Source organism: Anguilla rostrata, chromosome 1 (genome assembly GCF_018555375.3).
Source record: "Anguilla rostrata isolate EN2019 chromosome 1, ASM1855537v3, whole genome shotgun sequence".
NCBI classification, from domain to species: domain Eukaryota; kingdom Metazoa; phylum Chordata; class Actinopteri; order Anguilliformes; family Anguillidae; genus Anguilla; species Anguilla rostrata.
Window position 1 is genome coordinate 48,014,732 of NC_057933.1, and position 27,825 is coordinate 48,042,556.

The 27,825-nt window shown below is 42.2% G+C and overlaps 2 protein-coding genes across 7 annotated transcripts in view; both read right to left on the reverse strand.

The window, feature by feature from the left end:
* Positions 1-19,091, reverse strand: part of itga8 (integrin, alpha 8) — a 67,148-nt gene extending 48,057 nt beyond the window's left edge. The window contains exons 1-12 of the mRNA XM_064339264.1: positions 18,681-19,091; positions 18,058-18,191; positions 15,137-15,237; positions 14,320-14,443; positions 12,470-12,531; positions 10,972-11,017; positions 7,735-7,860; positions 7,248-7,292; positions 5,159-5,202; positions 3,700-3,756; positions 3,517-3,569; positions 1,590-1,795 (exon numbers count right to left, since the gene is read on the reverse strand). Of these exons, the coding sequence (XP_064195334.1) occupies positions 1,590-1,795; positions 3,517-3,569; positions 3,700-3,756; positions 5,159-5,202; positions 7,248-7,292; positions 7,735-7,860; positions 10,972-11,017; positions 12,470-12,531; positions 14,320-14,443; positions 15,137-15,237; positions 18,058-18,191; positions 18,681-18,856 (1,174 nt within the window). The 5' untranslated portion in view covers positions 18,857-19,091. The remainder of the gene's footprint in view (positions 1-1,589; positions 1,796-3,516; positions 3,570-3,699; positions 3,757-5,158; positions 5,203-7,247; positions 7,293-7,734; positions 7,861-10,971; positions 11,018-12,469; positions 12,532-14,319; positions 14,444-15,136; positions 15,238-18,057; positions 18,192-18,680) is intronic.
* A 6,215-nt stretch (positions 19,092-25,306) lies between these two features.
* The window catches only part of mindy3 (MINDY lysine 48 deubiquitinase 3), a 40,482-nt gene continuing 37,963 nt past the window's right edge, over positions 25,307-27,825 (reverse strand). For all 6 annotated transcript variants that reach the window (XM_064339380.1, XM_064339363.1, XM_064339370.1 and 3 more), the window contains one exon: positions 25,307-27,501. In XM_064339380.1, coding sequence (XP_064195450.1) covers positions 27,352-27,501 — 150 coding nt within the window. In that variant the 3' untranslated portion in view covers positions 25,307-27,351. The remainder of the gene's footprint in view (positions 27,502-27,825) is intronic.

Here is a 27,825-nt window from a genome sequence, read left to right on the forward strand (position 1 = left end):
TGCAAGAGAACGATTTCTTATATTGCGGGACAGCACAAACTGGCCAAAGTAAACTGGCCATCTTACCAAAGTGAAATGCAGTGGCAAGCATTGGCAGCACCAACGGAAAGTCATTCATGTAAACAGCCAATCACATGATTCTCCATGCTGAATGTTAACCACACAGCAGGGATATAAATATACACAACAATGTATGCTCTAAAAAACAATTTTTTTATTTTGACATGAACCGTCCGAGCTTTTTTCCTAGACTTCATCACTCATGACAATGTATGTGAATGTTGCTCAAATCCCCGTTCCTTATGAGAGAGGACAAATCATTGAGCTGACCACATCTTCACCATCTACTACACGTACAAGGCATAGATCTTCATCAGGAGAATTCATGAACAAAAGGGTTTCATTAAAGTTTCCTTACATCCTGCCGTTCATCCATTTTTGTCCCAGGGATCACTCACATCAGAAAAGCATATGGCAGTAGGAAACAGAGTAATGATACATTTTCCCCCATAAATGACTGATACTAAAATTGGTTTAAGGCCCAGCAAAGGATCAGCATTAAATGTGTATTCCACTCCTCCTCATCAAAAGTATATAAATCCTTGAGTGGGTTGGTTTGGCTGGGAGACGTCTACACCTGCATCCCCCAAATGATCTTCAGGAAGAGGTGCTGAAAACTACACAAAAGCATCTCCTCGGTGCTCTTGACTCCCCAAATTAGGAAGGAAACACACTGATGTGAGGAACCATTTTTACACCCGTTATCATGTTGCTTTAATTATGGCCATAGGTGTGGCTTCTTAATGACTGAGTCAGGCCTTCCGTTCATGGTTTTTGACAGAGTGTTTCCCAAAGTGTTTTCCTCTCCAACTGTGGTCAGGCTGTCCCATGGGAGCAGCCACTCAATGCTCTGTACATTATCTCATTGTCTTGACTGATACTGATTTATTGATTGCTGATTGCACTAAATTGGCTACCGCTGATGCTAGATAATGGTTTTCCCATATCTGAACATTACAAATTAGCCACACAAACAAGCTTTGGGTTTCAGAAAGCTGAATCAAAAAATGAACAGAAGAAATAACTGAACCAAATACATAAATCCATGAATACACCAATTAAAAGATTGTACAGTACATTCAGAAATGTCTGCATAGCAAAGATAATGGTGCACAAAGCTAGACCAGGATCACCCCTCAGATAATCTGTTATCTCAAAGGAAGTACAGAGTTAGTTCACACAGTCTAATACTGCACATCCTGACTGACGAAATTGCCTTTGACTTGGACCATTTACCCATAAAATAGGACTTCCTCTGTTCCAAAAACAAAACATTTCAAACAGACAATGATCGGAATAAAGTTCAGCCTTTCTGTATCTTTCCTGTTGAAAATGCCTGCCCAAGTGTTTGGTCTGGAGTGGTCTGTGGAGTTGGGAAGAATCAGCGAACAATCAACAACCCTGAAAGGTCAGGGTGGCCTGGTTGACTTCCGGTGTGGCTACTGGTTGTGTCCACTGTGGCTTAACAGAGCCTTAGTCAAGTTACGGTGTGGCACAGCACAAAACAGAAGCGAGTGGAGGAGCCTTACCGTGAAAGCCGTCCTGGTTCAGGTCCCCGAGAGAGGCGACTGCACTCCCGAACCGGCCAAAAACGTCCGTCCCCGAGAGGACGATGGGGTCACTGAAGGTCAGGATGTCCTCCTGCAGGTACACATAGACCCGGCCCACCTCCTTGGGCTTGCTCTCAAACTCCCGGTCCATGTACAGAGGTGCTCCCACAAGCACGTCGTCCTGGCTGGAGAACACAAAAAGGCACACAAGAGGTCAGATTTTAAAACTTTTTTAAAAAATCTTCTGCGCAGCAACGGAGGGGAACATGTCAAGTGCTCTTACATGTCATGACAATGAAATGTAAAAATGAAAACATTCTCAGAGATATGGCGTAATCTTAAACTGGAAAACATAAGCCAATTCTGTCCATTTCATTTTCAGATACGTATACCACAGGTATTTTGACTGCTTTAATGTATCTAAAATGGCAAATCATAAATACATGTCAGCAGACAGAATTAGCCATGACTTTATTGAGAGAATGAAAGTTCATTTCCTTAAAAAGATTTGTTTTAAATAAAGTGTATATATTTTCCCCTGAATTAGAGCGCTGCTGAGGAATTAATAACAATAGCCAGAACATTCTGGAAAATGGACATGTTCTCTCTCTTGATTCTTTATTTGCAACATAATCTTTGTACCAGAGGAGTGCATTACACATTCTTTAACTTTAAAGAAGCATGTTGCCATGAAAGGCATTACAACAATTATTTCTTCAAAACATTCCATATGTAATTTCCCTTATTTACAACAGACACAACCACTACATACTTTCCTAACTCTCTGCACAGTATCACAAAAGCCCAATGAAAGTGAACTTCAAAACTAAGACATACAGCCAGCATCTGGTCCAAGAGCTCAGGGCATTCCTTTGTGAATGAATAGACTCAGTGACAATAATCATATTTTCCCAGTCCTGTATTGTTTCATTCATAAAATTTTCTCTTCATCGACCCAACCATAACATTTTTAAACAAAATTACTGAATTAAAAAATTCACACTAAAACAACAGATTTTATGCGACACACCTTTAACGAGACAAACATGAACAATGAATCCAAAGACTAAAGTGGCTAAAAATCTTTTTAAAAAATAGCATTAAATTGGATGTTATCCATGGTGACAGAACCAGATACCCTTTGGACTCCCTTTCCTGTAAATATGAATTGAGTAAATTGTTCCAAGATAAGGGTCAGGTTCCACAAAACATGAGGACATTATAGAGGCCGGCCACAAAAGCCGAAGTCTCCAAACTAAAATGGGGCTCCCTTTTCTCAATCAGCACATAGGATACATGTGTCTGTCTGAGAGAGTTGGAGCCCTCTTTATGGAAGGATCCCTGATACTTGGCCACTGCTGAACGATCCTTTCATTTGAGTGCGGGCATCAGCATAATTGCTCTAAGGGACAGAGAGAGACGCATTATGCTGGAATCTTAGCAGTCTTTTTCCGTCTCTCCCACCCGGCTTGAGAATACATTGGCAGAGCAGAAGACCCTGTGCTGTTGCAAAATATGTATGAGAATTTCTGTCTTGGTAATATAGGGGCTTAAGCCTTCTAATGCCTTCTAATGCCTTCTTCTTCTAATACTCTCTCTCTCTCTCTGTCTCTCTCTCCTTCCCTCTCTCTGCTCTGTCTCCCTCCTCCTTCTCTTGGTAGCTGCCAAGTGTGTAACAAGGCATTTAAGTTGAACACGATCTACTGTCTGATGTCTGCTGATTCTTGGAAATTCAGTTCAAACGTCTAGTGTCATGGTGACTTTCTGTTTGCTTGTTTAATTATTTGTTTGTTTGTTTGTTAATTAATTTAACCTTTATTCAACCGTTATTTAACCTGTATTTTACCAGGCAGTTCAATTCAGTTTGGTTTATCATCAGGACGATAATCTAAACTGCTAAACTTACCCATCGCCATTCAGATCACTCACAGCTACGGTATAGCCGAAATATGAGGCCATCTGAAAAGAACAGATGCAGACGATAAACTCCCATCTCTGTGATTTAAATGATGACAAATGTAAAGTCACATTCTACTTTTATAGTATAAAAAACAGTCTTCAGCTGAAAAAACACCCTTAATAATCATACCTGCTCTCCAGTGAAATTCTGAATGAATGTTAAATTAGTTGAATTTATTACAGCAACCTGCATGGAGATAAAACACATTGAGCAGAATCATACATTTGAACCAAAAAAACTAAAGCATTTTTGTTTTTTTGAAAGTTTTTAAAGGTCTCTGTCTGGGAAAGTACATACATGAAGTACAAACCTTACAAATCACTGACATAACACTCAAAACACCAGGTATAAACAAAAATCAGTGGCCATTTTTTGGAAAAAGATGTTAATTACTCCCAGCAGACCATTATTGTGCTAAAGTGACACAGCTTGACATGAGTACACAGTTGAAATGATTACACAAAGGCATTTGCTCGGAAACACAGACATGCAAACGCAACCAAAGAGGACAGTTTTGTCAGCTTGCAACCACTGTCTCTCCCGTCCCCCGACCCCATCCGCACACTGCAAACCTCAGCCACGAGGGAGTCAGGGAGGCTGGGAATTCCTTCATAAGGCCTAAAATAACAACCATATGGGGCAACCCAGAGGCTACCATTCCTTCTGAATGGAGATTGAAGAACTGAAGAAATGACCCCCTCCCCCCACCACCCAACGTGAACACGCACGTGCACACACACACACACACACTTACACACACAAAGACATACAAAGCAGAACAAACTCACATTCTCATAAAGACATAGACACACATACTCACTTGTACACTCATGCACAGATGCACAAACACGCACAAAGCCATGACATACACACCATCATATAAACATGCACAGATACACGTATGTATGAACACACAAACACACATACACGCACACATGCACACACACACATATATATAAATACAGACACCAACACACATAGAAACACACACACACACACTTTCAAACAAATATTGCACACACAATGTCATATTGTTACACGTATATGCTCATGTGCGCACATGTGCGCACATATGCACAAGCGCACACACACACACACACACACAGTCACAGTTGGGCTAACTCAGGCTGACAGCTGCTTCAGGCTGAGCTGGCTGCCCCAGGTCTGGGATCAGCTCAACGCAGGCTGGTGCTTGTGTGAAGGCCTTCACCCAGCAGGGGCACAGAGACCTGGGGTCGACGTTCCCCGCATGCTGCCGGAAACTGTGTCATTAAGGAGTACTTTCCACATTACCCGAGGGACTCCCTCTCCACCATAAGATAAGGACGTCTCTTTCCTCAAAACCCACGCATTCACCCATTTCCCTGTCCATACAGAGATCTCAATCTATCAGTGAGATGGAAAGATAAATGCCAACATTGTCTCATTGAATAACAACTATTTGTGCAGTGGTGAGCTGTGTGGATTGGCCAGCTGTCTTAGGGGCTATGAATGAGAAGTGGGGTTTAACTGGATGCTATTCAAACTGGGAATGAAGAAATACAAAAATGTCAGAACTAGGCAGTCCATGTAAAAAACAGGTACTTACATATCCAAAGTTCTGTGCCCCCCTCGGCACCCCGGCGATGAGCTCTGTTTAAAGTGAGAGGAAAAGGAGAAGTGCAGCTGAAATGTTTACACTGCCTTTAACACATTTGCACACTGGAGGGTAAAAGATTTTCACAAAAAGGCCAGTTTATTTGGTTGAAGCTGTGGCCAGGAAAGCTAATGGAGTCTCATGTTCCCCTGTCCCAAGAAGACCCTGGAGGCACTTAAATATGTGTATGTGTTTATACTCTCATGGGAGCTACGCGTGTCATCCAACGCATCTTACAGCACCCACTCAACAGTTCCTTCAGCTCCTATGCTTCTCTGATAAAGCGAGTTGGACATCGCTGGCATTTTTTGCTCTGTAAATAATTAAACATCGCTGTGGACAATGACAATGGTCAAAAGGCATCTAAGGAAGCTCTGTGAGACAGTATAGCCAGCAGAATGCAATAACTTGGAGGCGCCATGACTTCACCCAGACTTTGTGTCTATGTACTATATTGCACAATGGACAATACCGAGGTTCCACATCACTTGTCCCTCCTGAAAACTCACAAGCTCATGAAATATGCAGACTGAATGAAAACTGTAATCTTAATTGCATGCATTTTTTTCAGAGAACAGTCCCAGGGGCTCTGTAAATGTCATACGGTGTCGCCATAATGCCTGATGACGGATGTAAGCCAGAGAGGAACTGTGGGAACAGGAGACAGACCGAGATTGTCAGTTGAAAGACAGCCTCTCTGCGGTCTGCCCTCCTTGATTGTAACGGCTGCTCATCTGAGTGTTGGGTCGGGGCTGATTGATGGACGGCGACTCCGCGCGGACGTTTGAAGTCGGTCCCCCTTGCTGTTCCCACCCGTTGTGATGGCTGTGACTGAACACGCCCCCAGCGGATCTCAGGGGTTCAAACAGAACAATTCCGACAAACGAAATTGTCCGTGTAACCCAGAGGAGCTTTCAAACGACGGGGGGAGAATGCGTTTTACATGCAATGACCTGGCAAGCCCTCGCTGAAGAAAACACAAAAATCCGAGCAGATTCATAAATTTCTGTAGTTTAGCAGCATAATTGCTCAGTGGAGAAAATTGTATTTTTTCCTATCTCTTATTGATTCTCTAGTGCGTGGTTGAACTGTAATTCATCGTTGGGATTCCCAGTGTAGTCCCTGATTTGTGAAGGACCAGAAACAGCTGAAGTAAAGCTGACTTCAAAGTGCGCTGAAGTCAGGAAAAACCTTATTACTGCTGAGGACACCCATTATACCACTTTCTCTAGGCTAATTCCATTATGTGCTTTCATGTGCTCGGCCATATGGATTGCGTGCATATCATTTCCAAGATAATCAATTGCCATCAACTGTTTCCTCCAACCCATCCTTACAATGCCATACAGTTCACTGCAGAGAATACCTTGCTATCTGTCATGATAGGAGCCTCCTCTCATGAACTGATCTGATATACTGACTTGAGATTTTGTCTTTATAGTTTCCTTTTAGTCTCAATTTCACCTGATTTATTTTCCAAGTATAAACTTGATACAAACTGCAATAATCCGGCAATTTTCCAACGACCCTGCATGTATGAATAAAGTTTATATAGTGATGCTCTCCAGAATGGAAGTTCAACAAAACATCTTCATACAGTGCATCACAGTCATAGACACTGCATACATGCACACAGAAATGAATTAGATAGTGTATAACTTTTATATACACATAGGGCTCCAGCAAGATCTTTGATGTCTAAGAGATAAATTGGAACTGTGGACTCCTTTTAAGTTTCTAAAAGGAGGCTGGGTGTACAGTACATATAAGTTAGATTAAGGACAGGTCATCTTTCTTACTCTGGGAATGCTATTGTTATGACATTATGACCATGTGTTATAGACAGCAGCAATTCAGAGTAACAATGGATTCTGGAAAGGAAGTGGTTTGTATCTCTGAACATTCATTCTTTTATTCTATGTTGGCATTCCTAATGATACATGTCCTTAACAGGGACTCAATGTTTAGCTTCTTTTGGCTAAAGTCAGTAACACAGGCTTGCATCACAGCGGTTCAACTGTACTAGTACTACATTACCCACCTTGCTCTGAGTCCCCTGTGAATTCTCCAACTGCCACCGAATAGCCTGCAAAAACACAAGGAAGAGTTGTGAGCAAATATTCTCCTGGGATGGGGGAGACGCACATGGCAGCTTCATCAGGAAGACAGAGCTCTCCTCATCCCACGCATAAAAAGGGGCGCGGTGGGGCTCCACCCACGGCTCAGGCTGAGACCAGCTCCGCCTTCAGCCCAGCCCCTGGAATCACTGGCACAGGGCTGGGTTGTGTTGGCGGCAGCTGGCACATAAGATCAGGCATGATGGGACACCATTTGTGGAGTCCTCGGGGCTTCCTTAAAAATTATCGCTAGTTCAAAAACAGAGTGCCACCAGAGTCCAGTAAACCATCTGCCACAGGCTTCAATGCCATAAAGCACACAGGCTTCACAGATGGGCAGAGCAGCACTGACCTGTGAGAGACCAGCCTCGGTATGCTGGAGGGGACGGGCCTCCCTATGGGGCAGCTTACCGAGGTAGCTGTCGTCATAGCTGTCGGGCGCGGCTCCTGTCTGCTTCTCCCCGCTCACTTTCCTCAGGATGGCCTTCAGAGAGTAGCCGTTGATGATTTCGGCAATTCCCGCTGTTATCACCTGCCCTGCATTCCGATGTGAGGAGCGCCATTGTGAACAAAAAAAAAAAGAAAATCACTGATTCTGGATTCGCAGGATTCACTGCTGTGCAGTCTCAAAATCCAGCACACGTCTCTGCATTTATGTCAGGCGTTTAATAAAGGTGGCTGGGGTTCACAACTCTGAAGAGTCCTGGGGTCATTAGAGGGCTCCAGCAGCTTGGTCTCTTTACTTACACATCATCAGGAAACCAAAAGAACCTTATTATGCTGAGAGCAGCTTTCTCAAACTCACACAGATGTGAAAACTATAAACAATATATAAGTTCAAGGCCTTAAGACACAGTAACACACAGAAAGACACGGAATTCTGAATCTTTGATATTCAGTGCCACTGGTTCAACTCTGTGGGATCAAATTATTTAAGACACCTCAAATTTATTTATTTGGCTATTCTTATCTCACTCAGTCCTGTTAGTCTCCCTCAATATTCAATTACATCAAAAAGGTGAACTACATAAAATGCAGTGTAACTCATGCATCTCAATGGACTCCTAAAAGCAATTGCAGGAAGGGAACTCAAATGGTTATTAAAATGGGAAAGCACTCCCTTGGCCCCTGACATGGTGCCAAGACAGCTTTTCCAAACGTCTTATTTATGTTTAACCTATGCACCAACAAACGCTGAAACATACAATTCAGCTGCTCTCTGGGGACAAAAACTGCAGAATTGAGGCTTTTTGTTTACATCACATTTGCACAAGGAAACCGTACGCCTTTTTCTCCGTCAAACAAAAGGTCACGTAAACCTTGGCTAAATTTACATCTGGGTCTCTATTCTGGACCGGGTTCCTCAAATCAATCTTCCTTCATGCAGCCGATCGCCCAGCTGCGAGACCTGCACCTCTGATTGAGGATTTAGATCTGCTGCTCACATCCTGCTGGTGCACAACAAGGACAGCAGAGGAAATCCTCCTCCGCTCGCCACACTGCAAGACTTCCTCCGCTGCTCCACAAGCGCAAATCTAAGAGCTCTGTGATGGAAATAAGAGACACTGAGGTTTGACCAAAGAGTTGTTGCTGCATGCTGTGTTTCAGCTCTAGGGTCAAAGGTGGCCCTGTAATACACTGTATGTACAGTAAGGAACATGGGTGAGGTTTACTTTCCAAATCCTCAGGAGTGCAGCTCATATGTCCTAGTTGCTGCCAAGCTGTCCATTTTAGGCACGTGTTAAATAAAACAACCTTGTTCGTAACTCTAAGGGCTGCATTAAAATGGCTACTTCAAAAATTGGATGAATAAATCGATAGATAAATATGGCCCTTTTTTTCTTGATGGACTGGCGCACTTCCTGAAACATCAGGTACAGTGATCTATTTTAACCATGTGAGCATCCCATTATTCAATTGTCCCAAATCCAATTAAGACCTGCACGCGCCAGCCTCGCGTTCTTGGGATGACGGATACAATTACCCGTCCTCAACGCAAAAAGGGATCGTCCCATCCACTCGTTTTTAATCAAATTTACTGACATGATGCTGTACAAAGTGGTTCCTATGGGCAGGAACCGTGGGAAAAGAAAAAAATTTGAGGTTGTGTGTCCGACTCATGCCTGTAATAATGCGTTGACAAGCGGGAAAGCACCATTTGTGGAAAGGGTTGGCAGAGTTCACCATGTAAGATGGAGAGTGCAGACAGCGTCCCTCCATCTTACAGTGTAGCACAGGTGCTGCTGCGTGGCTCATTCGGTTAAAGCACCACACGGTGCACGAATGAGCGGTCTCAGGTCGACTCCAGAATCTAGACTGTGCCACTGTCGACTGTGACCGATACCTCCATAGGGCAATATGCAATTGACAATCAAGTTATGCAGAATAAGGAAGGGCTCAGTCAGTTCAGGGCACTCGTTTCATCGCTATCTAGCGACGCCCTGGTGGATGATCTGACGCCCGTGGGCCATAAGTCAAAGCCGTGTATGAAAGGTTTTTCTCCGACTCCACTCTATGCAAGATTAGCTGTAGTCTGCGGAGTGAAAAGAAGCAGCTGGTGACACCATGCATTACCAGAGGAGAACCGCAGGTCACGCTGCCGGTCATAGAGTGAATCCACTTTGTTCAAGAACTCCCGCAGAGCTTGCAGGCTGTGTCAGCCTACAGTACATCCACCATCTACAACATGCACATGCAATTAAGTTCCAGGACCAGGTTTTTCACTACTTCCAAAGGCACTGTTTACAAAAACACACCCATCCTTCCATGGAAAACATTCGACCGCGCTCCATTTCACTTTAATGAGGTCATTAGAGCTGTGACGGAACGGCCCAGCCAAACTTCCTGTCGCAGTTTCTGGGTGAAAGAGGGAGCCGGCTCGGGCAGAGACCTCTCCGAGGACGCACGGTACCACAGCGGACGCGGCTTCTCCCCGCTGCTAATGAGCGCCTGTTCGCTGCTCTTTATGCATCAGTTAACCACAGGACCTTCACGAGAATTACAACCCCAGAGGGACGAAAGGCCATTAATAACGGCCGCACGTCAAAAGAAAAAAGAAAGAGAAGTAACTGTGAAGCAAAACTGACTCGGGAAAACCCATGGAGCCCTGCTCCTTCTGCTCCTGAATGCAGAATGATGCATGATGTGTTCCACTGGGGATTTACAAAGAGACAGGCTACCGAACTGTGACAGTTGCCTTCAATGGCTTTAATCACACCTTTGACATTTTACATAATTTCTCTTTGTGTGGGCTATATCAAATGATTCGCAATATACACTACCAGTGTAAATAATAAAGCTTCTATCCAGTGTTCACATTCGCTGTCACATCTGTGGTACTTTTATCACATCCACATAATCACTCTTCAGGACATTACTATAAGTAAGCTGATTTGTCTAGCCAATGCTTTCAACAGTAAATGCCAAGCTTTGAAGACAAGGCCTTCTTTTGTTGTCTTACGGAGTCAGTCTGTAGCACATAGTGGAAAGCAATAGTCTACACTGCAGATATATCCAGTCACTTTAGGGTAGAGAACAAGTAAAAAAATACTCCTTTTGTCTTTGAAAGAGTCTCTCCCTTAGATTCCACAGAGTTGACCACTAGCACCAGGGCCTTAAGTCTAAGATAGCATTTAAAATTAGCTTTACCTTGCCAGTAGAAACTCCCTGGTCCTCCCACCACTAGGGTTCCCTCCTGTAGGAGAAATGACATAATTTATGTAATGCCAGCATTAAATTAGAGCAGCAGTGGGATTCCTGGAGGACCAGAGCGTGTACGTTTGGTTTCTATGAATTACCAAAGCTCAGTTAGCTAAACAGCTAATATAACCCAACCCCTGTACATCCATGGATGACCATACCTCAGATGTTTTACATAGGAATGCAAGAACATCTTCAGCTGTCATTTATGAGCTTATCAATAAATATCTAAAATGTCAGATAACGTGAATGATGGGGCTCATAAAATAACTACAAGCAGAAGTTAGCATGTCCAAAAACATACCATCTGCTAAGAAGAGCCTGTAAACATTTCAAAAATGCTTCACACTTGGGAGTCACATGGAGAGCTGACAGGCATGACAAGCTGTGGTGCAGTTCTCCCCTTAATGCTAATAAGGCCTTTACTGTACATACACACTTGTACATGGTTAGCGTCAGCCACTCAAGTCATTTATGTGAGATGAAGTATTCACTAGCAAGACAAAGCAGAGATTAAATGTGCTGGGAAGCATTTTGGAGATAATGAATGAATGTTACTAGGTGCTCGTACAGTTAGTGAGGCTTTACTGTACTAAAAGTGACATTATTGGATGGATCGCTGTTCTACGACAGCCTTTGAGCATGTGGTTTCAGTTAGAGAGCGTGGAGTGATGGTGTGCCAGCTGAGGGGTGGCTTGTGTTTATCTAACCCGATGTGACAGTTAAGATGACAAGGGGGAAACAGCTCATCCTGCTCTTTCAGTCAGAGAGAGAGGGAGAGAAAGAAAAAGAGAGAGAGCAAGCAAGAGAGTACTACTACCTGTGAAGGGAATGTCATGTTTGGTGTGAGAAAGAGGTCAGGTCAGAGGAGATGAAATACTGTACATCCTCCACAGTTATCCTCATCCTACTCCCCCCCCCCCTCTTTTTTTTGTTTGGGTTCCTGTCACAACAGGACTGTTGTGCTGCACTGTTAGTCTCTGGCTAAAACGTCATGCTAGCAAACGATAAGGACGGGCATGTGCAGTGTTCTGAGAGTTACAAAAACATGCACAATTCGGCTCTGACTGACTTTGGGGATCACACACAAACTCCTGCATGTTAGCAATCATCACTTTAGTCAGTTTAGAAAAACTATTCATATTTCAAATAAATCAGTAAAAACAAAGAGTGTTGAATTCCCAGCAGCGTCATTCAAAATAATTCAACTTGTGTTGACCAATGGATTAAAATGTCAAAAAATCACTGGAAATGGTACAAAATAAGACTCGGGCCTAAATACATGGGGACATAAACACTGTGCTCTGTTTTTCTGTGAGAGCGTTACGATCAATGACTTGCTTTTCCACATCTGAAGAAATAAAAAATTTGCACGCTGCAATTCAAAAGGTCGTTCCTTTTTGAATATCATAACGTCAAAGGTGTCTACGGTGAATAAAAAAAGTACCTTTGTAAAATCCACACTGAAGCCGGCCTGGCAGAACCCCTGTCCCTCAGGATCCGGGTCGTCTGTCGAGGGAAACGGAGCAGATGTTTAACCGGCAGCCGTGTACACACAGCACAAATCACCAGCTCTGGCACTGCCTGCGGAGCCGGGCGGGCTGGGAGGCTAGGGCGAGGCTAAGAGCGAGGCTAAGGTGAGCAAGGCGAGGCTAAGGGCGGAGGCTAGACGGAGGCTGGGGAGGCTAAGAGCGAGGTAGGCGGGGCTAACGAGGCGGAGGCTAAGAGCGGAGGCTACGGGCGGAGGCTAAGAGCGGAGGCTACGGGCGGAGGCTAAGAGCGGAGGCTCCGGGCGGAGGCTCCGGCGGTAAGACGAGGCGCGGAGGCTAGTACGGGAGGCGGGGAGCTAAGAGCGGATCGCGGAGGTGGGAGGCTAAGGGGAGAGAGCGGAGGCTACGGGGGCCGGCGGGTAGGCGACTAACAGCAGCGGAGGGGCCTACGGTGGGCGCACTGGTGAGCTAAAGCGGAGGCTACGGGTGGAGGCCACAGGCGGAGGCTATGCGCACGGTTCCAGGAGAGGGAGAGCTCTCATACCGTGCTGTGATTTGAGATCAGCTGGAGTGCGAAATTTTTTCGTTTTAACGATGTGTGCGCAGATCTGTAACCCTCTTACTTTCTCCCAGCGGTCAACCACAAGCAAAACACTCCAGGAATGAATAATTCCCAACACCGGTCCAGGCACCTGGAGGCCAGATCTCTCTGTGACTGCGTGAGCCCGATAAAAAAGAAAAAACGAGCGAACGTGATACTCTGCCTTCGCTTTTCTGGCTCAGAGCCCGTGTTCATAAAGCATCGCGGAACAGGGCGCCTAATCTCGGATCAGGTTTCCCTCATCCACATCCTAACCGAATCCATTATGAACCAAGAGACAAAAACGATCACAGAGCAGCTCTCTGAGATGCTTCATGAACAGCGCGAAAATGTGCGCTCTTCTTATGCCCAAGGCTAGCCGCAGCTATAAATTCAACCTGAGTTATTAATTCTGCTTTAGCTGCTTTACAAAGAGCAGAGCTGTGTGCTGCAAGAGCATTGAATCATTCATGAGTGCCACCCGCGAGGGCAAAACGGGCTCCAGTTACGCGCGGTCTTAACATTCGCTGTTATTCCCTGGCACTGTTACAGTCCGCTTTGCACTTCACATCATCTGATACTTAACTGTGTTTGACTTTGAAACCTTTAACAGTAATATATCTTCCTCCTTCTGGTGCTACGTATTTACACAGCCACTGTTTAATGGTATCATTATAATCCCAATCAAAATCATGTGTATGCGTTCTGAATCTCAGCATGAAAACACATTTATACTGTTATGACTTGCTTGCCATCATTTGATTTGGACTGTGGTTGGATGCCCAATGCCTAAAACCATCTTCATTAGGCCTTCATACAGAATATAGTCCCTTTACAAGCATGACGGTACAACATTATAAAACAACATTATAAAACATCCAAAAGCTAAGAAGATCTCTTAAACCTGCTGAGGAATACAATGATGCACTCGCTTTACAACAGCCTTCACAACATTCTGATAGTGGATAGGACCACTTAAACCATGAGTAATGGAAAAGTGCTTGACCCCATCTGTAAAACAAAACTTGAGTGCGGTACCCTCGTGAAAATGTATCAGTATAAAAGAACAAAACAGAACTGCTTCTGTAGACTTTATAAAACCTCAGCGTTCACAGAGGTGTCATTATGTCTTATGAAGGTGCACGCATGTTTAGAAGCTGGTACAGTGACAGGGCTGGAGAGCTAACAGGTGTGAGGGAGGAGGGGGTGGGGGTGGGGCGTGCTCACTGGTGCGACAGGGAGAGTACTCCGCGTAGGCACTGAAGTTCTGGACGGCCACGTAGCAGGTTCCGACCGGGTCCTTCTCGCTGCTCATTTTCACCGTGCGCCAGTGGTACAGCGGGGCGCACGCCTGGTGGGACGCAGGTCAAAGGTCATCGAGGAGACAATTTACATTCTGTCAACATTCCTGCTATGCAATGTCAACATGTGGTACATCTGGCCATTACAAGGTCAATTACTGGTTTTACATCTGAGTTTGACACTGTGTACCCCTTAAAAAAGGCAATTATATTGATATAGTATGCCCATTATTAAATACTAACCAACCTAAACCTAAATATACCTAAACCTTTACCTTACTGTTCATGCTAACCTTAAAAAAGTCTTATAATTTTTTTTCTGCATAGCCAAAAGCAGATTAAAATAGTCTCTGAGACTAAATAATTTCTTATATAACCCTCTTAATGTCACCATAATTCTATCGTTGTAAATGATGAAATTTCATTATTTCACATGATGCTATGTAATGGCATTGGCAGATGCCTGCTAGGGTGGTACTGAGATTAATGAAGAAGAGGGGACCATGACTAATTTTTCAGGTTAAATTCTTCTCCATTAATCTCAGGGCCACCCGGGCAGACACTTTGATTAGATGGCCGTACACACCCCCAAAACTAAGCCAGAAGCCCCCTGGCAGCCCTTCCCTCGTGCGCTGTGCCACAGTGGCACTCTCTCAAGTTACGCGGCGCCGACAGCTCTCGCCAAGGAAAACAGCCACGTGCGGTTTACAGAGTCGGGCCTTCCCGCTTCCCGCTGCACATACCACCACTTTGCCTTTGTGCGTCCTGACCGTGGCTCCAAACCACTGATTGGATTTGAACTCCAGCGGCTCCCGAGTCCCGTTCACTTTGATCATCCTGTTATCTGAAGGTGGGGGAAAGGGTGGGGCGTTCAGGGGGAGAGAGACAAATTGAACAGGAGATAAATTCAGTTGTGAGCTACACCCTCGGTAAAGAGATGGATCTAGAAAATAAGGTGGCGCAGGGGGCTGACCTAAATGTCATCACTGATGTAATGAAAGAAACAGACAAGGGTACATGAGGAACTCAACCAAACAACTCACTGCATAATGTGAATTTTTATAAATTAAAACACTGTGAATTGTACTTGTCACAGAAAACTACATGATGAATTAGTGTGTTGTGTTTGGACATTGCTTGCTCCAGGATAAGGCCTGTCTCAGAGCAGATACACCCTACCCCCAACCCTCACTCCCACCCTGTTTTAGCAAACCACAGCTGTCCCCGTTTAGAACCCAACACAGTCCACACCTCGTAAAAACCATTGACCTTGGGTCTCTCAATGTGAGTTCACTCGTTTCAGACCTGTGTGTGCCCCTTGGCTGAAAAACAAGGGGAGGTAGGTGGGAAAACTTTCTTCACGGCACTTCACGCCAAAAATGATTACACACACAAGGCTATAGGCCTAGCTAGTACTGCTTACATCAAGTTTTTGACAGGTGCAGTGTGATCGCCTTGCAAGTTGTGACCTTGAGGAAAAGCAATCCTGATCTCATTTGCACGTGTGTTATTTCTCCATGTGAGAGATAATGAGTATGAATACATTCACGTGAACCCCATTAATATGCTTGTAGATTATCTCACCAGCAATATCTTTAATAACTGCTATTTATTTATTAGTTTAAATACTGGTCAGCTCAGATAATACTCTTCCCAAAATTGAAGAAAATGACCAACGGACAGGTCTATTGTGAGCACCTAAATGAATTTCACTGTTCCTACAATAAACACTCCTTATTCACTCAACAAAGTTAAAATAACTCTACAAGCAGAGCACTATAAATGTTTATTTTTTTCTGAGTCAGAGGCTCAGGAATGTTACCTGCATAAACAATGAAATATATTTCCGAGTAGTCGCTGAAACATCTATCGCGTCAAGATCGATTGTTTCCAGATGCCCATGACGTTCTGCACGTGTCACCTTCTCTAATCTACATCAGGTTGCCCTTCCTGAAACCTTTCCAAGTCTCATCCTCCCTAAACAGACAAAATCTCTTAGAATGTTGCAGATTCCGCGCATAAATAAAATAAAACAAATATTCTGGGTCAAGAGTCAAGAGCGGAAAACATGTATTAACGATCTCCTGTGAGTCTGGAGTTGACAAAGCGGCAAAGCGGGGGAGTGCTTGGCAGGATTAAGATGCATGCTCGTGCAAATCGGCCACTAAAGTGGCGGGCGCGCACACACACTCAATCGTTCGGGAAAGAGTCGGCGTCTTGGGGGGTGGGGGCTTAACTGAATTTCTCGATCTAATAAAGAGCAGATCCCTTTCATTCACCCCATGTCCCTGACATAAACTTAATTCCCACGTGTTCACAGCTACTCTTTCTCGGCCCTCCCTCCACTCCCACAACGAAGTCCGCCGTCACTTTATCAAAACGAACTAACGCGGAAATTGCCTGTCATTTACAAAAGAGGTCACAGATGCTTAATGTTAAAACCCGAATCGGGTCTCTCGATTATGTATTAAAATAATGTGTTACTTGCACAACTGTACCTGATTCAAACTTAATTGGCAGACCAATTTAAATGAAAATATAATTTCTCTAAAAGGAGCATTAAATTACGATATCCATTGCTTTAGATGAAGAATCTAACCCCATTCTATGTGCAGTCGTTCAGTTTCCAATAGATACAAGACGTGATAAAGCTAAGCGCCATTGAAAACCTTGTTTTGAAGCTTAAACGTAGTATTTAGTGTAAAAGACCCCTGCAATGCAGCTACAATGACGGGGCTGGGAAGACTCGGTCCAAGTAGGCTACAACGGTGCGTTTCAGGCAGGAGCCGAACGCGCCGTGCGCTTTCTGAAATCAACTCCGTCCACACTTCACCGTTTACAGACAAGCAAACCAAAACCGCGTTACAGTCCTGAAAACATTTCTCACTTCGCAATTAACTTTCCTGTTTCAAAATTCCTATACAATAATCTGGATCTCTTTATTAGCAATAGCACATGGTTTACGAAACTAACATCATCATAAGTGTTATTAATTTCAATCTCTTCGTGTATTTTGTACTCTGAAGACGCGCTGCTCTATGTGAATGTAAAATGATTTATTATTCATATAGGCATAGGAATTGAGCCAGATTATCAATCAGGGTAAAATTACTGGACTTCTGTGGCAACACATGGAAATGACTTAGCTCCCGAAATCTAAAATGAACCACATGGATAATGCTTAACTATTTGTTGGGGTGGGATGGATCGGATCCAATAGCATAAAAGCATACAGATAAAATAACAATAAATACACCTTCCTTCTTGTGTATACATAACACTTCATTTTGTAAGCAAATGCTTCAATTTAATTACAACGCCAAAAATCCAGGAATACACAGGGAATAATACTACTACTACTACTACTACTACTACTACTACTACTACTACTACTAATAATAATAATAATAATACATAGTTACAACATTGTGCCTTGCAATACGAAATAAGAATCATCCCGAGACGGAAGTGAAATTAAATAATTACAAGTAGGCTAGAACTTCACTCAGTTCATTTCCAGGGCAAATATAAGGCTATGTACACATTTTCATCTGCTGAACAGCCTATATATATGGGTAAAAGCCTGAAAGGTTTTGACCTCGAAGTAGTGCCCATAAGCCTGCACACGTGCACAAAAAAGACCTGTACAAACAACTGTACTTACTGGCGATATCAAAGGGAATCTGGCGGCAGGGAGTCGAGTCTGTAGATGGCCAAGGGCAGTAATATACTGCTCCCCCTTCCACGATTCCTGGCTGAGACGTGTTCGCTTTTGGAGCCCCAACCAAAACACTCATACTAAGATAAGGGAACAACCAATTCCATCAAATATGATGATAAATAGTAAGGATAGTACAAAATGATATTAATATCGTACTTATTTTGTTGTCGAAAATAGCAGTCCAACGTAGCATAGGCTATATTTAATACACAATTATCTAATAGCTACAGTAAACGTAGCATAGGCTATTTAATATAGTCTTACATCAAACCCAGTGGCGACCTTTCTATACAGATACAAAATCAACAATTTGTGGGTAGTAGTGACTGTTCACGGTTGATGGCATACATGTTTATTTATAAATAAACATAGATTGCAAAGTAGCCTAAGTGCGTCAGCAGGCTACCGGTCCAAGAAAAGTGGTGCCGAAGAGCGCACAACTTTAGTTTTTGCCAAGCAGTGCAATTCAAATAGCTAATTTCGTGGTTTGGAAAGATGTAGGCGTTCATTTCAGTCTGGTCATTTTAAAGTAAAATAATGTTACAAATAAGATATATTATGCTTACACGCTCTTGTCCGGCGATGGTCGATGGAAGTCCACCGAATAGCCAAAATAACTACCTTCAGGACCGCTATATACAGTTGTCTTTTCTAAATCCAAATTGAATGCAGCTACTCCAAAAAACAAGGGACAAAGGTACAATGTCAAACAAAAAAACATCCGAATACAGTCAGACAACATGGTTACAACCCAAAAGCCACCTGCAGTAATCCCAACAAAAAATGAAAAAGACTCCTCCGTAAAGTGAATTTAAGTGAATAATTCCTCTGAACTTCTGTCTGTAGGGTCAGCTCAAGTAGCTGTCAAAAGTAAAGTTTCTGAAAGGAAGACCACTCCATTCATTCACTCCGCGCTTTCGCATCCACTCAGCACCTCCTGCTTTGTGCGCGACTCCACTGCATAATATTGTAGACCCCTACACCAACCAGCTCAAAACTACCGCAAAGTAGGCTACAAGACGTGTCTTCCGGTCAAGTCCTTTTTAGGAAAATGCGCTTTCATTAGTGTTTTGAGGAAATCGGTAGTAATGATTAAATTGTTTGTATTTCCTGTTTAAATTCAAATATCACTCTTGCATATCGCAAGTGGTAGCCTACTTTGTGACTTTGGAATGTTTCGTTCCCTCCACACGTAATTTAAAAGGGTTGTTACGCATGTGATGTAATTAACTGTAATTATGTCCGTAAGATGTCTAAAATTAAACATAGGTATGCAAGTCTACACAATAAATAAAGCGTAGGCTATGTACTAAACATGAAAGGGAGTGAAATATTCGCACGTATAGGAACTCCGAAGTGTGCCCAGTCCACATCCTTCCATAAAAGACTGAAAATAAGTTTTGAAGTTTAATTTTATCAAGAGGGCTCAATCCTCAACACATCGAATCTGTTTCTGCTTTCATCCCGCCCTTAACATGAGCAGGATCTATAGGATTAACGTTCTTCTGCTCGGAAAAGGCACAGTCGTTAGCAATAGTTTTTTGTTTCGTACAACATTCCAATACTGAATTAATGGAAATTGGCAACAATTAAAAACATAGCTGCGAGAAAACTGTGACCAGAATATGTACAATTGAGTGTAAAATGTGTATTGTAACCTATAGGCTTGGCTGCATAGTGTGCAGTATGCATAGCGTCTTTCACGCGATGGTTCCAGACCTGCACTTGGGATGATTTAGTCATGAATTTGTGTCGACGAACCCGTGACCGCATGAGATGATAACCAGGTGTAGTTCAAGGATATTTGGTCCGCAAACAGCAGCGGTGCACAGGCATGCATGCTAACTGGAAAACACGAAGTCAATCGCCATAAATTCGTCTCTGAGTTCTAGGGAAAATGGATTTGCGCTGCATGGGACGCAATCTTGCGCGACAACAGAAAGGGTCGATTTCACTCAAAATGGTCTGCGAGCTAACTGACATCTAAACTGAGGACTTTAATTCGTACGAATTGGCGGACGTCCTTGTAGGCTAACTTAAATCTGAGATGTTAAAGTACCCTGGGTTGATCTCTTGGGACCTAAGTTTGGTAAAGGCTACAGTGTGGCTGTTTTTAAGAAGATCTTAAATATTTTGAACATAGTTTGAATTGTTTGACTTGACCCTTATTGCTATTATTTAGATACCTGTGTATTAACCTTGATTTAAATGAATGTGCTGACATCCATATTAGTTGAAACAGAAAGCACATTAATTTTTATCTAAATGAAATACATTCGTGGAGTAATTGATTTGTTAATCTGAGTTACAAATATGTACTATTTCATGTTGACAGAATGAAGAGGTAAAAAATAATTTTGGCGGTTTTTTAAATCTTGTCCTCATTGTGTATTGATTGCCTTGCCTGATGAAAATGCAATGCGTGTAATTGGACAATGCTATTGAAAAAAAAAATGTTACACAAGACTTCTTTGTGTACAGAACTATCTCACATAAGTTGCTTCTAATTTAGTCATGATGTTGCCTGATTTGGAGAGTCAAAAGGACATGGTATATGTGCATACATGTGATAAATTCCATGTGTTCTCTCTTTGAATGAGGAATGGGGGCTCATTCAAAGTGGATCAGTCAGTAAAATCTCTCACAAAATTGTCAGAATAGAGTAGGCTGAATGATTGATTGGTCATGATCAACCAATTTAGTCTGGGATTCCACAACAGTGGGCCATAATTGGCCTTGTTCCTTCAGTGGTTGTGTGAGTTTGAGTGGGTGAGGAGTTCTATCAGCTGAAAAAGTTGAGGATGTGATGGCCCACTGGAGAACTGGAAAGGCCCACTGGAGAACTGGGAAGTGCACACATTGAAAGGAAATCCTAAACTTCATGGCTTTGACACTGACTCAGTTTTTTAAATGGCCCTCCAGAGTTTACCCCACCCATGGTGAAACTTGATGTCTCTATGTTGAAATTGTACATGAGCTTAACACAATAACTCTCATTGGCAACAATGCTGGTTGTTCTGGCAAATCGATTCTGAGTATCGTGAGGATATCAAATGGTTTTCGAAGACTACACATTCTGCACTCAATGAACTGGTGAGTGTTTTGGCGCAGACTATGCCTTAGTCACAGTGAAAATCAATGTGGCTTCTTCCCCCTTGAATAGAATGCATTAAATCAGAACCCATCTCACTGGAATCAAAGGCCACATGGAATGCAGTAGACATCCAGGACAATTTGACTTCAGGTCAACAATGAATTTCAGAATTTCCCTGACTCCTGCTGTCTCACTTTATTGTCACCCAGCTACAGCGAAACAATATACAGGAACTGAACACAGAAATGAATGAGAACTGGCCACAATGTGCTGACTGGTATTCTTTACTGTCTGCAAATCCAATGTGGTCAAGATCTGTTCAACACCACATTGTTATGAAATGGCTGAAATACCAGTTTCAGCAATTTCATAATAATGTGGCAATACAGCTGGGACTCCGTCATGTGCAGCTGATGAAAACAAATACAATTCCACACATTTTTTATAAAGATAAAATGAGCACACGCTTGCTCCAGAAATATGAACCAAGCTAAACATATAAAATGTTCCCAATTGCTGTTGACAGGAAACAAAATATTACATCACAAGTCAAATAATACTATATTTTCTAGCCTTTGGCCAAGGACTTCACAGCCTACAGTCTTTCACTATACAGTCTGGAAAAGTACAATTTCCATGGGAAGTTTCCCAATGAAAAGTCTTAACAGGAACACTATGCAGAGGGTGAAACTGGTTGATTGTCACAGGGATTACATCCTGGGCCGCATTGGAGAACTATGCTGGGCTGAATATTTCACCATCTGTTACTATTTTTGGTATTCCAATTAAGTTTCAGCCCATAAAAATACCACAAAGCTAAGCCCCCTTTCCTGCTGTCATCCAATTACACTTCCTGAAGACATTGCTTGCCAGCCTTCATGTACCTGCTATGAAAGTATTTTGTCCCAATGGAAGCTTAATCTGATAATGCTCACTAAGGGTGGATTTCGTTTATTCACATTAACATTCAATGGGCAATACATTCTACATTTTGAGTGATGTAAATCAGCAGCCAAAGAAGGCTTCAGTCATTTGAGTGGAACCACAGAGCCGTAACTGACTTGCATTTGACACAGTAGTCACATGATTAAGCGATCTATGGTCTCCCTGCAAAACAGACCAAAGTAAGACAAATATATAATATATTCAGAATGCGCTTCCTGTTATGATTTTAAAAGTGGGTATCTGCCTTCTTGAAAATTACGCAGAGACGAAAAGCCCAAACTGTGTTGTGAACATTTAAGGTCAATTTCCTTAATCTGTGCCATAATTTTTTCTCACCCTGAAAAAGAAAAGCCTCATTTTGTTTCAATGACCAAGAACACAGTTTCATACTGTCTAATCATCATGTAGTGCAAAGCACCCAAAATTCTTACTCTTTATAAAAGTTAAATGACACTCAGCCAGCTACTTCACATTGCATTCTAGGGACTGGGCAGACAGAAGCAAAGTGAAAAGACCTTTATTTTTAAAAAACATGAAAGTACAATAATAGATTTGATAAAAATGTAAATGGCTTAGGCTAATGAAAGCCACCTATGATCTCAAAGGGTCACAAGGAGAACAGGAAATTACAGACTAGTTGAAGAGAGTGGAATTGAATGTTCTCCCCGTGTCCGCGTCGGTTTCCTTCCACAGTTCAAAGACATGCAGGTAGACTAATTGGAGACTCTAAATTGTCCATAAGTATGAGTGTGTGAGTGAATGGTGTGTGTGCCCTGTAACAGATTGGCGACCTATCCAGGGTGTATTCCTGTGTCTCTCCCAATGGATGCTGGGATAGGCTACAGCAACCCCTGTGACCCATACCAGGATAAGCGGGTACAGATAATGGATGGATAGATGATTGAATAGAAATATTTCACATGTATGGCATCCCATGAAGTGCAGTGAAAAAAAAGTAATGCATGGGTTAAAGCACGTTACATAAACGCACATAAAAGTATATCAAACATTTCTTTTCTGTAACCTTTTGATTTACTTTGAATTACTACCATCCAACAAAACTTAATGTCATATACTTCAGTATTATTTATTAAGACCCCTTTTATTGTTTGAATGGATTTATAGTGGCATAAATGTTTATGGATAGCAGTCAATGATAACATATTTCTAACCAGTCAGACTAGTCTGTCTGTGTGGTTAATTTGTAGTCACAGACATATATAAATACTGTTCTCAAATGTGTGCATGGGATTTAAATTAATGTTGGTGTGGCAGTGAATTTCTACTTGATGTTCACCAACCTAAAAAGGAAAAACCATAACACAGTTGAATGTTCCCAAAAATATTTTATTAGTCCCCTCACAAAGAAAACATTGTTGTAGTATTATTCCCTTGTATGATTCACTTAGTACTGACATTTGGATGTGTACCTTAAATTCTTTGATACTTATTAACTTTCCTGTCTACATTTTCAAGTTTTAAAAGGCTTTACAAGGACTGACCATGATCTTTTGAGTTTGAAAAAAAACAGGTCTTTTGCAGAATCTATCTAAGCTCTATCAAGGAGGCATAAAACAACAGAATGATGACCCAAGATGAGTATCAAACTTTATATGTAATGTACCCTGTATTCTCAACTGCAGATGTAAGCAGTGTCCTTATATCTGTAGAAGATGACTTCAAATACATTAGATTCTAAGAAAAGCAACATTGCAGACAGTATTAGAAGATGCCTAGAATATGGTGAAAAGGAGGAAACAAGACCATTGATCCATTGCCAAACCTTTAGTTCAGAGTTTGAAGACTTCAATATTATAAATACTCTTCTGTAAAAGACTATGAATAGTAACAGAAAAAAATGTATTCCATGTAATTTCAATGTCTTGTCAAGTATGCTCTCAATTTCTGTACTTTTAGAGATTAACTGAAATCCAAAGAGGAAAACAAAGTCAATACATTTCTTGTGTAAGGATCCAAAACATATAGAGGTCTACAAATGTGTAGAAATGATGAATGTTCTTAAAATAGAAGAAAAAAAAATACTGAATGTGTTCAATAGTGCCTGGTGAATTCTCCTTTGACACCGATGACAGAAAACATGAAGCCTTTCATAGGAATCAAATGCTTCGCAGGAAGAATTTCTTGAGCACTGGTCTTGGCAGAATTCCTCCAGTTCTTTTACATTTCTTATTTTTTTCTTATGAGCTGAATTCTTGAATTTCAACCACAAATGTTCTCTTGAGGTGTAGAGATGGTAACAGCAAGTCCAAAACTTAGATTTCTGTGTCCACCAAACATATTTTTGTTGACCTGGTTATGCCCCTTGAGTTATGCTGAATGCCAATTTCAACTCATCCAGCTTCTTAATAAAAAGAAGTTCTTTGGCAGCATCTTGCTTCACATGTTATATAGTTCACAATATTATTACTATGGGTATTGTGTTATGCCAGCAAGCACAGCACCAATGAGCATGTCTGTAGAGACCCATTTGTTTAATTTGACCACAGCATCAAGATGCAGCTTTGGTAAGTTATACTGCATACTTTTGTCTTGTGGCTTTATTAAAACTATATTTCTTTTCAGCTCTGCTGTGAACACAAGATCTATGTAGCTGATGTCCATTGGTGGTTTTCTCGTTATACATTTTTTTTTACCTTGATTTTTTCTTTCACCAGGTTTGGAATTCCAGTTTATATATTCTTTATTTTTCGTATTCTTTATAATTTTGGCACCCAGTTTGAGACTGAGCATGTCCAATTCCCACCCTAATTTGAAATGGCCAACTTTCTGCAACAGCAGCCACATTCAACTGCAAACCGCACTCCTGATTCAAAAAAGTATAGACAACCATGGTCCTACAGGGGCCTAGCTGACCAGCAGGGGTCGATGCTCCTTATGTTCTGTGATGGACTGGCAGAGCTCTGCAGGCATTGAATTGCAGCTGGTGCCAAAGGCCTTTGAGTGACCATGAGGGACATTCTTCTGCAGAGACAACAATCCTACAGATGAAATCAATATATGACACACAGCATTCCTGTTTGCTATGATTTTACAAGAAACAAAATAATTATTGAAACAGAGCCAAAGCTCACATTCCTGTTAACTGGAATTCTAAGTGACAAGTCAGTGACACAAAGGCAATCATTCAATACGTCAAGAAAAAATGTGTTTATTTTAGGTACACCAATGGGATAATAAATAAGGTATGACATGTAGTGTGTCGTGACAATGCCTTTTACTTTCTCCATGCAGCAAACAATACAATAAATAGATGTGAGCAGCCTAGAGTCATTTGAAAACCAGTGACAGATTTACATTTACTGGTAACAATACTGAATTTTAATTAATTGAAATCGAACTTGAAGTTTTAATCATCCATATTACGGAGTTCCCTGCTTGCTTGTTTGAATACCATAGCAACAGGCTTGCCAGGATCCTTTTTTTCAGCCTTTTTTCAGAACATTTTCACCAATGTTTATTTTGAGTGATGTCACCCAACCAGGTGCCGATGGCTAACGTACGCTTGACCATGAGCAACAAGGAAAGCTCAGCCTTGCTCCAGACAACCTGAACAATTCTAAATTGAAAAGCTAAAATAAACTATGCCGGATCACCCTGAATAAAAAAAACAACAGACACCCCATAAATCATTTAACATTACAGGAACACAAAACTATTTTATCATTTTAAATATACATTTAATCACACTTTCATTAATAACAGTACCAAGAAGCATGTGGTTAAAGAGGCTGAATGAGCCGGAATCGAGTTGTCGCACGAACCGCTCATCATAGAGGTCCAGGCAACGTTCCAACTGCGCTTTACACCAACTTCCAAACCAGCTTCATGCACCGAGTGATGATGGCATAATGGCACACTGAACAGGGCTCACGGTAACCAGGATACGCTTCCAGGATTCTAAAACGTATCTGCAAAATGCTGACCACCCTCTGACTAAACTTACCTTGAAGCAAACCCGAGACCCGCATGCCTGGTTTAGACTCTGATGCATAGATTGTTACACTTTTTAAGAGAATAAATAAACCACTGAAGGTATTTTTTATTTCCTTCTGTTGTTTTGCTGTACCGCTCTCTTCTGGTAGATACTGTGCATACTGCTGGCTAGCTGAAGAGAGTGACAAAACTGTGGCTTGGCTCCTCTCGTGACCGCACTGTATACTCATAATACAAGTATGAACGGAACACCAGCGAGTTTTAAACATGATCATACAACAGTCGCATTAACTTAGGAGTTTCATTTTAATCAATTAATTCCCTCTCCCAGGTGTTCTTTATGGAGTTTAATGAAATAACAGTCCATCAACTGCTATGAATCCTGGCAAGCCTCTTCATAAATACACACAGTGTCACACATTTTCATTTTTATTAAATATCCTTCAAATCAAACTAAAACACTTGCTGTCTGTGGCCCTGTGAAAACAGTTAAATGCCAAGACCTGTTGCTGATCAGACTTTTCTAAAAAATAACTGGTTTAAACCTGCAAGATGCTTTGGTCATGCAATCCCTTAAACAGGGGTTAAACATTTTTAAACCAATAAACGGTGTTGCACAACTCGATAAATAATCAATTGTTTATCATTTCAGAAGGATTGCTTTTTATATATTGTTCAGTAAACAAAATTATTTCGAAAGACAACAGAAATATCAACACCAGCAAAGAGAATACATTTGGTGAGCATGAAACAAAAAAATTTAATTGTTCAGTATTTAAGGGTTTAAAATACAACAAGCCCTTTTGAAAAAAAAAAAAAATCGTAAATTTACAAGCTATCTTAAGTGAGAAATAGTCAAGAACATCAACGGTAAAAGAACTGAATGTCATATATATAAACATTTTTCTGTACAGTTCAGGCACTGCAACAGGCCTCCTAAGCGTGGTGAAAAAAGGATCCTGTGTGTAGCCAGGGTTATTAAAACAGAGTTAAGACACAGTGTAACGTGTCCGCCCACTGGCGCTAATTCAGAATGAAGCGGCTCCAGGTGTTCACATGGCTACATCACCTCCATTTTGGCTCCAATTAAACAGGCACTTCGCAGCCTGACTTAACTCCCATTTTAATAGCCCTGTGTGTAAGCATACTGTGGAAAGAGCGTAAGCTCCTGCAATAGTTCCCGGTAGCATTGCAGGATAACAGCATTCCTATACATAATACGCGACTCTGCGAGGAGCGCGGGGTTAATTCAATGAGGGGGACCGGTCGGTCGTCCACAGCAGCTCGATGTACGGCCATTTTGTCTGGAGGCACCGCTTGACGGGGGTGTCGTCCGTGCGTACCATCGGGTCCTCGAACCCCAGAACAAAAGACGTCCCTTCCACGTACATCACCTGCCGGTCGAGGGGGGGGGGGGGGGGGAGGGAAAAAGAGCGACCTTGTTTACGGAGAGCGACGCAAAGGGGATACGGACAAACCTAACATCAAGGGGACGCGCAATGTGAATCCAATTAAGCGTGCGGCCTCACGCGATGACATCATCAAATTATTGTTTTTGCGATTGCTTCCATGTGCGAGGAGTAAGGTTGCTGCTACAGGTCTGCATTACCTGCACTATTTATAGGGACTCCTAGAAATTCACCACAAATTCGGTGCCCGGGGTGGGTTTAATAGCAGAGGACTGGGTGTATTACAGAACATGCTGAAGCGTGAAGTAA